Source organism: Lagopus muta, chromosome 14 (genome assembly GCF_023343835.1).
Source record: "Lagopus muta isolate bLagMut1 chromosome 14, bLagMut1 primary, whole genome shotgun sequence".
In the NCBI taxonomy this organism is placed as follows: domain Eukaryota; kingdom Metazoa; phylum Chordata; class Aves; order Galliformes; family Phasianidae; genus Lagopus; species Lagopus muta.
The window spans coordinates 10045737-10058845 of NC_064446.1; the positions used below are offsets into that span (position 1 = coordinate 10045737).

At 59.9% G+C, this 13109-nt stretch overlaps 1 protein-coding gene across 1 annotated transcript; it reads left to right on the forward strand.

Annotated features, from left to right (window-relative positions):
• Nucleotides 1–9982: 9982 nt before the first annotated feature.
• On the forward strand, nt 9983–12834 carry GPRIN1 (G protein regulated inducer of neurite outgrowth 1). Its single transcript, XM_048960540.1, has 3 exons — nt 9983–10077; nt 10780–10867; nt 11018–12834. Exon 3 carries the CDS (start codon nt 11047–11049, stop codon nt 12211–12213), a length of 1167 nt encoding a protein of 388 aa, XP_048816497.1. The 5' UTR covers nt 9983–10077; nt 10780–10867; nt 11018–11046; the 3' UTR covers nt 12214–12834.
• The last annotated feature ends 275 nt before the right edge of the window (nt 12835–13109 follow it).

Consider the following 13109-nt stretch of genomic DNA (forward strand, 5'->3'; position numbering starts at 1 on the left):
GCCCCCTGGTGCTGGTTGTGGGATCCCTTGGTCTGTTCCCCGCTTTAGTGGTTTGTGCAGGTTTGGGGGAGAAAGAGTGCGGGGCTGGGGCGGGCTGTGAGAGCAGGTCCTCGTGGAGACCAAACTCTCCTGCCTGCTTATTGCTGTTGGGGCAGCAGACAGCACACTCTGGCTGAGCTGGGGATGCAGGCAGTGTCCCTGTGCCACCTGTCTGCATGAGTCTGCAGTTCTGCGGGCAAAAGGAGGGGACCCTCTGGGACCAAGGACCCTGTGGCAGAAGGAGGATGGACACAGTCCTGGCCTCGAGCCCTGGTTCCCTACCAGCTCTGCCCCTGCTGCTGCCAGCTGACGCAGGCTGTGCTAGCAAAGGGGGCTCAGATGCTGGGCACAGTGTTCTTCCTGCAGGCTCACACCTGCCCAGAGCAGCAGGATGTGCTGCTGAATGTGAGGTGCCTCCTAAAGGTGATCTTTGTGCTAGAAACACAGAGCAAAGGGGAACCTTTCCTCTGCCATCTCTACCTTCCTATGCTGCCCCGTTCCCCTTGGAGCACGGAGGACATGGCAGTTACGTGTGTCTCCCAGCTGCAATGTGACCACTATGAGGACCCCAACCAGCCTGCAGCCCCTTGGTGGCAGCACAGAGTAGAGAGGTTGTGCAGAGCCTTCCCCCACTGTTCTCCCTTGCCAAATTTACTGGTGAACTGTAGCTTGCAGCAGTCAGCACGGACACACAACAGGTTTGCTGATGCTTGCAAATCCCTGGCTCTGCTTCCTGTGTCTGCACCAGCTGCAGCAGCACCTGCAGCACCCACTGGGCACAGCTGGACACATCATTAAATGGTGCGAGACGGGGCTCTCCCTAACACTTGCAGGGCTGGCTTCCTAAGCAGAGCTGAGAGTGCAGCTTTCAGAGTGGAAGTGGATGTGGGCAGTGGCTGAAAGCGTGACAGACTCTGCAGGTTGGTGTGGGAGGCTGGTGGCACCCCCTGAGCCAGCTGGGCTGCGTCCCCAGAGCCAGGCTGGGATTACTACAGGACCAGCCTCTGGCACACTCAACTGGCCTGGGAGCACTGCACTGAGTCTGCAAGAGAAACACAGCCCCACATGCCCTGTCCCAGCCGTGGCCCCACTCCAAGCTGACGCACGGCAGTGTGACACTGCAAACATCAGCTGTCCCACAGACTGCCCTTGCTGGATGAGCAGGGCCACTGTGCTAGGAGCACTTATAGCCACACGGGCCTACAACTCAGGCAATGGGACAGAAGGGGTTATACCACAGTAGGCTTTGTCAAAGCACTGCTCCAGGCCATGCTGCAATGACTGCAGGAGGCAGTAGCTGGACTCCTGCTCGAGGTGAGGCAGCTATAGCTAATGTGGTTCAGGTTCTTCAGCCACTGGAAGATGGATACAGTCACCCCACCTGCATTCACACAGATGTCCTGCCACGGGCAGTACACGCTCTAGATTTGCTGCTTAGAATAACCCTGAGACCCACGACAAATCTGGGGGTCTCCTCAACAGCCTTGGGCCATGCCTGCCCTCAGGGACAGTCCTGAGGTTGCTGGGAAAGCTAAATCCTAGAACTGCAGTGTCCCTGACAGAACACCAGCTGCTGTGGTGTTCCATGCAATGTGATGTGGTTTGCTGTGGCCTATAAGCAACTGCAGGACATACTGATGACGGCTGCAAGCCCTGTAGTCTGCCACTGCCTAAAACTGGGAGGGTACAGAAGGGAAAGTAGCAAGCTGAGCTCCTAGGATTCACTCAGGAGCTGGAGTAAGTTAGGAAACAACTGAGACAGCACCATAATGCTGCTTGCTGTCAGAGCCTGGCAGAGCCAGGCTGGATTCACATCAGCAGCTGACAACACCATGTGGCCTTAAGAGCCACGAGCCTGCCATCTCCCTGTGTGTTTGGGGATGGACATACTGGATGACAAGCATATCTCTTCACGAGAATATGTCATGTGCTTCTGGTGTAGTGGGGCTGTTGGTGGCTTCGACAATGATCAGAGAGCTCAAGCAGAGCAGACAGGAAAAGAAGAAATGAAAGAAGAAACCAGGCTCATTCCCTGCTGCCATTATCCTCCCATCAGGTCACTCCTAGGGGCAAGGGTCTGAGTGCTTGCCTCCTCACCAGAGCTGTTGGGGGCAGCAGATGCTCAGACCTCATATTTTGCACAGAATGATTAATGGCTCAGGCTGCAAAAGACCTTGGCTGTGTCAGAGTCCCAGGTTCCATCATGCCCTGTCCCTTAAGTTCCCTAGAGCTTTCAGCAAAGGGTAGAATCTTGTTTCTGTAGCAGTTCCCTGCTCTGTTCACTCTTATCTGCAGTCCCCAGTTTCCGGTGTCAGACAACACAGTGACTCCCAGTACATTCAAGGATGTCGTGCTCTCTTCCCTAAGGAGAGGATCTGGTAAAAGAAAGACTGAAGATGCCAGAAGAGCCAGCCAAGGTCAGTGGTCCTCGCTCCTGTCAGTAAAGGGAAAGGCTTGGGCTCTCCTCTTCCCCTCAGTTACGTGACCTGCCACCTCTTCCTCACTTTCTGTTCCTCCGGCACAGTGAGTGAGTTGTCAGTGAAGTGATGAGATGCCTCCTCGGGTTGTGGAGTGCCCAGAGTGAAGTTATAGCTGGGCTGCTCTCACTTGCACACAGTGGTGCAGGTCCCCAGATGGCACTGGGCCTGCTCTGAGCACCTGGTATGGTGCACAGCAGTCTGTGCCTTTGCTTGTACCAATCATCGCCCTGTGCTGAGAAAACAGGCTGGGCCCAACTCACCTTCTCATAGTCTTCTAGCTCCTTGGGGTTGATCCCACTGGGGTTGTAAATGGCTTAATCTATCTGTCTCCCCAGCACAGATACAGTAGACTCCAAAGTGGTGCAGGTACAATATGTGCACCCCCACATTGCCAAAGCCCTGCAGCAACAGGGAGCAGGCATGGCTCTGGGGAGAGGGAAGTCATGGGGACAAACTGAAAACTGAACCCTCTGGCGACAAACCGCTTCCTAAGAACTTAAACTGTGATATAGAAGTAGGAACTCTGATCCAGCAGCCCCCTGTGAATGTTTTGGCTCGGTGCAGGCTAGGAGCTGTCAGGACAGAGGCTGCCTTGGCGAGTTACAGGATCATGAAAAGCAGACCCTGTGGACAGGGGCTTCCAGCTCAGCCTGTTTTCATCACCTCCAGTGCTCCTGGATGTGATGTTCCAAGCATAGCACACTGTTCAGCTTCTGAGAGCTGATCTCAATAGGAAACAGATGCAGCGAAAAACAGCCCATTGTGCAGCACCTAGGCACAATCTGAGCAACCCTCCAGCATCTCACAATGATGGGTGCTGCGGCGCCAGCATGAACAAGGGCCATAGAGGTAGCATGGTTCTTGTTATGGGAACAGATGATTTTGTACTGTCTGCCCCAAAGTGCTCTCCAGCTTGCTGCAGCTTTAAAAGCAGTGCTGTTTCCTAAGACACAAAAACCTCCAAACAAGCAAAATGTTACACACAAGTAGCCAAGGACTCCATCTTTCTCATCCTCTGCCACATCAGCCATCAGGGGGATGCAGGGGAAGGGCAGAAATGACAAAGGCAAGATGGTGAGCAGCAGCCTCAGTCCAAAGCCTCCTTCTGCACAGCAGGGAGCTGTGATGAGGAGTGAGTGCTCTGAGGAAAGCACCCCCCGCCAGCTCCTGGTGCTGGACTCAGATGAGACTTTAGTTTCATGGCTTTCAGTTTTTTTCCACCTCCAAAGAGCAGTGAGCTCAGCAGGATATGCAGTTGGCTAAGCTGCAGGCATCACGGGTGGTGAACAGCAAGCGTTTGGGCAGCAGTGGCTGGCAGAGAGCAGCAGCTGCTAGAGTTGCAGCAGGGGGAAGCAATTCCCTGCAGCTGTCAGCAAGCCTTGGCTGCAGGGGAGGGAAGGGCCTGAAAGCAGAGGGGAAGCCCCTCTGAGCTCCCAGCCAGCTGCCTCCAGGTAGTGCTTGTCTGGGCACCCCAATAGAGGGGGGCTGCACCCACAGTCAGGATCTCTGCAGTGGGTGATGTGGTGTGGAGGTGCCAGCTCTCTCTGCCAGTCCAGCAGAGCTCAGCATCCTACCACTTGCTCTCTGCTAATGCACACACCAGTGTCAGTCACAGCTTCCATTTTATGTGTGTTTTACACCGGATAGCTGCAAAGAACATTGTAAATGTCTGCGCAGTGTGAACAGTGCTGCACCCCTGAACTTCTGTATGCACCATATCTGAAACATTGCTCACAGGAGTGCCAGCTGCTACCACAAGTTCCTCTGCTGAAAACCTTACAGAGGTTTTATTTGTAGGAACATCTGTTGTGCAAACAGGGGATGGGCCAGCGCTGGGGACGTGGTGCTGAGATCCCTGCGTGTGCACAGCAGGTATGGGACATCTCCTTGTGGGACACTAACAGCAGAGAGTGTGCTTCTGAAAGGAGAGAGGACAACTGCGAAGTGCCACCACCAGCGTGGGTCAGCACCCCATGGTATGGATCCTCTTGCAGGAGGATAGGTGAAGGCCTGGCCTCCCAGGGTAACAAGAGATTTGGGATGGTGTTTAGGCAGCGCTCCAACTCTCAGCTGCTCTCAGCTCTCATCTGCAGGAGCTGAGGCTGCAAGTTCTCCCATGAAACAGTGTTAGAAAGAAGTGTTTTCTTTCAGAGCTGGGTTGCATGCTTACTCGCAGCACAAAGGTTTTGCCAGGCAAGCAAGGGCTCAGGCTGTTCAGTCCACACAGAGCATGATGGTGATGTTGTTCTTGATGCCATGCAGCATCCAACACCCAGTGTGGAATGTCAGTCATGGACCCCTCCCTGGCTGATGGACTTCCCACTAACACAGGCTTGTGAGGCTGGTTAGGGAAGAGCAAAAGTTAAGGTGTCCCCTGCTCCAAATCCTCTAGATAAGCACCCTTAGCTAACAAGTGCATTTCTCAAGTCTCAGCTTCCCTCTCCTAGCCCTAAGCCTGAGTTAAACTAGCGCAACTCACTGGCAAGGGTCCCTGTGCACAAACCCTCCTAGCATCCACAGCATCCTGAGCTCCGAACCAGCAGTGTTGGAGCTTACCCAGTACCCCAGCATATGGGTGTAGGTGTCAACTGTCCAGGACCTCTTCCATTCCCAGGTACTGACATCAGGGACCAGCACATAAGTCCCAGGCCCTGCGGAGGTGGAAAAATCTGTCAGCTCCTGCCTTTGAAGTTCAAATACTTTGCTCCAACCTATGGCACGTGTACAGCCAGACGGTTTCCACAGGCTGGCCATGTTCTTGGGCACACTAAAGAGTGTGCATCCAAAACCTGGTGCACCTGCCCGTACATCAGGATGCTCCCAGCTTCTATCAGACAGCAGCATCTTTGTTTTTTGCAGGGTCTTTGCCACGTCCTTTCTCAACTTTCAAGTAAACAAGAGCATGTAAAGATTTATTGCCTTGTGTCTGGCACCTGCTGAGCTTTCTATCACATGTGATAGAGAAACATTCCTTCCTCCTATCATATGTGGTTGAGAAACATTCCTTCCTCCTTGCAACTGTGATTGCCAGCAGGAATCAAGGACAGGAGCCAGGCCAGGCTCTGACCAGCAGCACCTACAGCACAGCCTGAGCCAGCTCTTGTTGTGCTTGGTGCTGCAGGAGGCCCTGCCTGCTGCAGATTCACAGCTGAGGTAGAGAAAGCAGCGAAGTGACAGCAGAGCAGCAGATCAGTGACCAGTGCTGATAGGCAGTGCCTGAGCAGTGGTCCCTGTGTCCTGCCCAGCCAGGCAGCTGCTTCCCTGCCTGCAAACCACGCACTTCTTACACAATGGGGGCACAACCACTCTCACCTGTAAGTCCCTTTTTGTCCATCTCTACAGTAAAATGTCTCATTGTTTCCTCCAGCTCACATTCCTTTCAGTGCAATAACACTAAAACACAGTTGTAACTACAGGCCCCAAGGCACAGAACCCTTCTCTGCCTGCTGCCTGCAGGGAGTTAATTCACAGCAGTTGAGAGCCCTTGCTGTACCAACAAAGGGATGTGTGATCTCCCGGTCCCTCTGCCCCCTCTCCTCCCAGCCGCTCTCCGATTTGCACCTTCCCCCAGCACAGCAGGCGGCACAGGAGCGTCTCTTCCCGCATGTGTTTGCCCGCATGCACCGAACCGTAAATCAGAGTTCACCACCCCTCTCCCCCACCCCGAGCTGCTTTTCACAGAGGCTGGGTGAGTGCTACTCACCACAAACGTCTTCTCCCTGCCTGTCAGAGTGCATCACAGTGACACGCAGAGAGGACGGGCTGTGCAAATGGAGCATGAGTTATGGGCCGTCAGCGGGGGAAGAGGGGGTGAACTCATGGAGCATTTCCTGGGATCGGGCCTCACATCCACGGCACCCCCAAAAGGAACATCTGGAGGAGACCTGATGAGGCGGATCTGCACTGATCCCCTGCCACACGCAGCTCCCTCCTAACGCTGTGTGACTGCACGGAGCGGATCCGAAGCCGGGGCAGGATGCGGCCCCGAGCCCGGCACAGCCACCAGCAGGCAGAGCCGAATCCATGACAACCAGAGCCTGCATGTGAGAAGCTCAATGCCTGCCGCTCCCTGGTGAACGCGAGCGTCCCGCAGCTCGGTGCTGCGTTCTGCAGCAAGCCTTGCCCTCGCACATCTGTGCCCAAAGGAACATCCTGCACTCCTAGAGCTCTTCTGATTTTCAAAGCTCCTAACAAGCTTTTCTGACTCCCTGTACCACAACCCCATCCCGTGCCCAATTCACCACGAGCTTTGCATTCCTCTTGTACTTCTCTGCTACGGCACATTTGTATGTCATTAATGCAGCCAGGGCTTTTACTTCACCGACACCGATTGAACTGCTGAAACGAACCCCTGGGAAAAGAGAGAGAAGAAAGGCAGAGTGCCTGCCACAAACGGCACAGAGGAGATGGAGGAGAGGCTTTGAATCTTCTGAAGCGGCAGCATCTCATCACAATAGGCGATCAGAAATCATTCGGCTGGGTTTGTTCCTTCAGACAGCGATTTCCTAACAAGCAGCCATCCTGCGGGCACAGGGCTGCTGCGGGGAGCTCTGACAGCACAGCCCAGCGCCCGCCGAGGGATGGGGCTGAGCCCCCTGGGGCTCTGAGCAGCCATACTGCTGCAGGACAGGGTTAGGGTGCGATACGCCCACAGGGAGCGCGGGGTGCTTGGGTCAGAGGGATGTAGGGAAAGCCACATGCTGACAGCTGCAGGGGGCTGAGGGGGAGAGCAGCAAAACCACCACTGGTTTTGCCCTATTCCCTCCATTGCCTCAACATGGCAGCCGAGGATTGTGCCGGAGCTAGCAGCTCTCTGATTGGCTGAGCCGTGGCAGGGTGGCCACCTGAGGGCGCTGCGTGAAGCGGCTGCCAGGCTTTCCTGATTGGATGCAGCTGGGAAAAGGGGGCGGGGTCTACGGTGGGAGGAGGGGTGTGGAGTGGTGGGGGCGTGGTGGGTGGAGCCAATCAGGGTGGGGCACCTTGGGGGAGAGGTCGGGAGCGGGGGCTGCAGGGCCAGATGTGTGGGGCAGCACGTGGGCAGGGAGCCATGCAGGGACGCAGCACCAGACCTCCTGCTGGCCCCGTGCAGGCACCTGCGGCTCTCTGGCCCTGCTCCGGGTCTGCCTGTGAGCCCCAGGGCCCGGCACCGAGGGCACGTCCATCAGTTCAGGCGCAGGCCAGGCGGTGTGGGCACGCTGTTGCGTTCACGTGTCTCTGCCCGTGTGCGTGGGAGGCAGGGCTGCGTCGCACAGGGAGGGGGCTGCCAAGCTACCTGCACCCGCAGCCCCCTCCCCGCGGGGAGGATGCGCTTTTCAGGCAGCTGCCTGGCTTCCTTGCGAGCCGGGAGCGCGGGAGTGTGTTGCCAAGGCAATGGGGACCATCTTACTCATCCTCCTCGCTATTGTTATCCTGCCAGCCCGGAGGTGCCCGGGTGGGGAGAGAAGGAGGAGGAGGCAGCTGGCCAGGGAAGAAGGCTGGCTGCAGGGAGGGGAGGAGATGCGTGTCCCCTCGTATCGCCATCTCATGGGGGTAGGAGATACTGATGAGTGAGGGGAGAGCAGAGTGCAGAGAAAGGGCAGGTAGGGTGTGAGCTTGCAGCCCTACGACAAAGTCCTGGGCAGGGGAATAGAGGGATAGGGAAAGACACAGTCCCCTCCACTGCCAGGACCTGAGTCTACCCATGGTGTCTCTTGTCACTCCGTGCCCCTCTTGACCCCCTAATCCCGTGTGGCAGCGTGGGGTGTAAACTCACAGCTACATGGGATGTAAAACCACAGCTGAACCAGGCAGGGTGCACCTCACCTCGGCCCCGCTGCAAGGGGGGGAATGGGACAGTGAGCACAGAGCCGGGATCAGCAAAGGGCACAGGGCAGAGCCCGGTGGTATGACAGCTCCTGGCCATGCAAACGTCTGGCAGCTGTGAGCGCTGCTTTTGCATCGCATGTGACGAGCGGTTGCGGTGCAACAGCCAGCACGAGGTGCTGCGTGCTCGGGGGTCCAGGAGCGGGGTCTGTGCTCTGCAGCACCGCTCGCCCACGTGTGTCACTGCTCACGCGTGTGCCACCCTGGCTTGGCGGGGTGCCTGGCGGTGGTGTAGGGGTGCCCCGGGGTTGCAAGGCTGCGCTCTTTATTTTGATATTCTTCCTCCCTATTTTTAGCATTCGGGGTTTTGTTCCAGCCTCGCTGTTTACTGGAAGGAGCATTTCTACCGCCAACCTCCCCTGTCTCCAGGCAACCAGGTGTGCCAGCTCCCACCGCGCTGGTGCCGACACTGCACCACCCTATAGATCTATAGGGTTGGGTTGTGGGGGGGTTAATGTTAACTTCAAGGCAGAGGAACCCTATCTCAGGGTTAACATTAACCCTCCTAGCCCCTGACTCACAGCCCCATCTGCTGCAGGGACCTGTTGCACCACCCTCTCTCCAAAGCGGTCCCAGTGGCACCCATGGGTGCTGGGCTGGATAGGAGGTGGTCAGACTGACACATGGCTGCGGGGTGCACCGTGATGGATGTTCCTCCCTCAGTCTCCATTGCCATGGAGGGACCACCGAGCTGGACTCATGCTGACTGGGGCTTCACATGAGGTGATGCTGCCCTCTGCCACCCCACTGCACGGCGATATGTGGGGGGCTCACCGCGTGAGCCCATGCGTGGGGCAGTGCCATCTGTCAGCACGACATCCCAGCGGCAGAGAGGTGCTGGCCCTGCAGGATTGTTGGGGGGCAGGCGGGGCCTCGGGGGGGGGGCTGTGAGCCCCGAGGCGATGCTCGCGGGCCGCCTTCCCCCCCGCAGCGCGAGCGGGAGTGCGTGGGAAGGAGTTAGACAAAGCCTGAGCCCGGGAGCAGAGGCAGCGCTGCCGGGAGGGAGACGGGGACGTTCTCCCCTCCCATCCTCCCCCCGAGCGAGGGCTGAGCAGAAGCCCTCCTCGTTCTCGTCCGCGCTGGCAGAAGGGACCCGCACGTCCCCGACCCTCGGGCTGGCAGCCACGGGGTGCAGCGGGCAGCGGGACAGCGCCGGTGGCCCCGCGGTGATGCCCGGCGGGGAAGCGGACATCTCCGTCACCAGGTAGGAGGGGGACGGTCTCCGTGTCGCTGTCACCCCCACCCAAGGGACGGCACCACGGGGCTCGTGCCAAGGGCCGAGGGGCCGCCGGCCACGTGTCCCCCCTAGATGCAGCATGTCCTGGGGGCGCTGGGTGGCTGCGCGGGACAAGAGCCATTCCCGCACCCGGGGGCTGTGTTGGGGTTCTAGCGGGGAGAGGATCTCACGATCGGGAGACGGGGATGGGAGTGAGGTCCCAGAGCGGTGGGGGCGATGATGCCAGATTGCCCTCCCCCCCCCCCCCCCCCAGACAACCGGGCCCCCAACACCGGAGCGGGCGGTGCCGGGGCGGGGCGCGGACCGGGGGTACCGCTGCGGGGGGAGCGGCCTGGGGCACGGTACCGCCCCCGCCGCCGCCGCCGCCCCACGCATGCTCCGCCACCTCCACCGCGCCGGAGCGGAGCGGAGCGGGACGGGACCGCGCCAGAGCCGCCGCCGCCGCCGCCGCAGCCGCAGGTAACCGCGGCCCCGGGGCGCGCACGTGGCGGGGCTCTCCCGCTCCTTCGCGGAGCCCCCGGGGCGGTATCACCGGGACGGGAACGGCCGCCGCCTCCCATCCTTCGGGGCTGCAGCGAGGGCGGCTTTGTTCGCGGCTCGGCCGGGGCGTGCCCACGCGTGTCCACGGATGCGTGTGTGCCCGGAGCCATGTGCCGGCGGCTGCGTGCCCGTGCCTGCAGGCGGGAGTGCGTGTGTGCGTGTGCCTGCGGGTGGGTACCGCGTGTTCGTGTCTCTCCGCGTGCCCCGGGCGGGATGCTCTCAGGGCGGGATGCTCTCAGGGTGGGTTCGGCCCCGCCGGGAGGTGTTACGGGTGGGACTGGGGAGCTCCGTAGGGAGAAAGGCTCGGAGGGCTGGGAATCATTTGGAGCTGCTTGTGTGACACCGGCTTCTGCCCCTCGTGCCACGTGGCCTCGTGCGGGTGTGGGTGCGGGTATCTGTGCAGGGCAAGTGTGCACGGTGCCCAGCTGGCACACCCTACCCCGCCTGGCAGAGCCCCCAGTGTCCTGTGCAGCCCCTGGCCCTTCTGCTTGCTGCTGCCTGCAGGCCAGTGGGTGCCCTGGACTGGGTACCTGTGTGCACGGCTCTGATGGGAGCTGTTCTGAGCATCCGTGAGGTTCTTACTGGGCACTACAGGTTGCTCTCCAACTGTTCTTTCTTCAGGGTCTCACAGCCCCGTGGCCCCAGCAGCCAGAGCAGCCCCTGAATCCCACACGTGGCTCAGTCGCACCAGGGAACGGCTGTTTTTGTGGTAGGTGGCTGACACTGTCCTTCCCTTCCCGGGTTGGGCACTGTGCTGGCGCATTCTGGGCACAGCCAGACCTGTTGTCAGGTGTGGTGTGGCAAGAAGCAGTTGATGACTGACAATGTTCAGCTCACTGCCATATTGCCTGTCTTGCAGGACTAGCATGGGAGAAGCCTTCCCCAGGCATGGGCAGCACTAGGGAGCCCGAGGCCCTGCAGCTGCTGAACCGAGAGGCTGAGGACGCCTGTGAGCCTGGTACCAGCTCCTTGGGCTGCCCACCAGTGGGTGAGCACTTGCCCAGCTCTGGCTGCAACGTGGATGGCCGTGCCATGAGGACCTGCTGCGTGGCCGAGCCCCAGGTCCTGGGTACTGTGGAGAAGGTGCCGGTGCCAACAGGACTGGGGAGCTGCGGGGCAGCCGGTGGCACTGCCCCTGCCTGCAGTCCTATGGAGCCAGGGGGCACCCAGAAGGAGAAGGCCACCCCTGCGCCCTCCCTGCCTGAGCCCTGCCTCAAGGCACCCAGCAAGGACACGGGCAGCGTGCCGGCTCCAGCCAAGCATGTGGCATTCCTGGAGCCATCGGTGGGAGCTGAGCTGCCCTCCCCGATGCCAAGCCAGGAGCAGCCCCAGGGTGGCACAGGGGACACTGAAACCCCCGAGCAGCTCCAGAGAGTTGGGGAGCAGGGCAGAGCTGATAGGAGTACTGAGAGCACCCAGCAGCCCCGGACTGCCAAGCTGCTCTGCGGGTCCTACTCATTCGAGGTGACACCCCCGCAGGACGCCGGCGTGCAGGACACAGGGACACAAGTGGACAGCCGTGCATCCCTGGTGTCGGTGGCACTGAGCCCTATGAGCCCCCCGGGTGGAGCTGCTGCCTTCACCTTCCCCAAGAGAGAGCTGGGCTCTGCCCCGTGCCTGCAGCCCTCCAAGAAGGACGCGGAGATGCAGGTATCCATGCCTGTGGAGACGCGCTCAGTGGCCACCGGGCCCATGACACCAGTGGCCAAGTCCCCACAGGCCTCGTACCCCGAGGTGCACGTGAAAGGGGTGGCGGAGGAGGCTCCAGAGCCCATCCGGGAGGTGAGCTGGGACGAGAAGGGGATGACGTGGGAGGTGTATGGGGCCTCCATGGAGGTGGAGGTGCTGGGCATGGCCATCCAGAAGCACCTGGAGAAGCAGATCGAGGAGCATGGGCGGCAGGTGGTGGCCACCCCACAGAGCACCCGCGCCAGCTCCGTCAAAGGGGCTCCCCACAAGGGTGAGCCCAAGAGGCAGCCCAGCGTCTTTCGGGCTCTGCTGCAAAACGTCCGGCGGCCACGGTGCTGCTCTCGTGCCGGCCCTGCCATGGAGTGAGCTACTGCCCAGCCGTGGGACGGAGGGGACATGGGGAAGTGTCCCTGCCCTGCGTCCCGAGACGCCCGCTGCCGGCGTGCAGCGCTCCAGGCAGGTGGTGATGGAGTGCTGCAGGTGGGGATGGGGCATCTCATCTGCTGGGGTCCCCCCCAGCCCTGGGACACGAGTTGGATGCCATCTCCCTGTGTGTGGGGTGGGGGCCTGACCGTGGCTTAGAGTTGGGCTTGTGGCAGCAGCAGTGACAACAGCCCCTGGCTGCCCACCACACTCCTGTTCTTGCTACATCGGCATCATGTCCCACTGCTGTGCCCAGCAGAAGGGTTGTGGGGCTGGAGCACGTCTGCTCGGGGCCATCAGCTGCTTGTCCCCATCACTGCAGCTGGAGGCATTTGGGGAGGTTGTCCCCATGGTCCCCAGCCCTCCCTGGCTGCATTCGAAGCACGGAAATGTCCTTGTCCTGGTGGTGGGGAAGGAGCCGCACCACCTCCCAGCCACGCTGCTGTGAGCAGCATCCAGAGCCCCCAGGCTGTCCCTTTGTGGGTCCCCCAGCCTTGCTCACTGCTCCCCCTGGGGCTGCGCCAGCTGCAAAGTGCTGCCACTTTTTACCGCTGGGATTTTGCAGGGGTGGGAGGGAGGGGGGGGCTTTTCTTGAACTGTGTTTGCATTTTTGGAGCTTTTTAAGAGACACTTTCAGCCGTCAGCCACCTCCCCCCCAGCAGCCTGCGGGGCTGCAGCTCTTTCAAAACACTGTCCCTATATCCCTGCCTTGCTGGGCAGCACCAAGAGCAAAGTCGATGTGCTGGGGGGTGAGCACCCCTCTGCCAGCAGTACCTCGGTGTCAGTGCCAAACTGTCAGACCCCACATCTCGCCTCCCACTCCCCCCCCACCAGTCTGA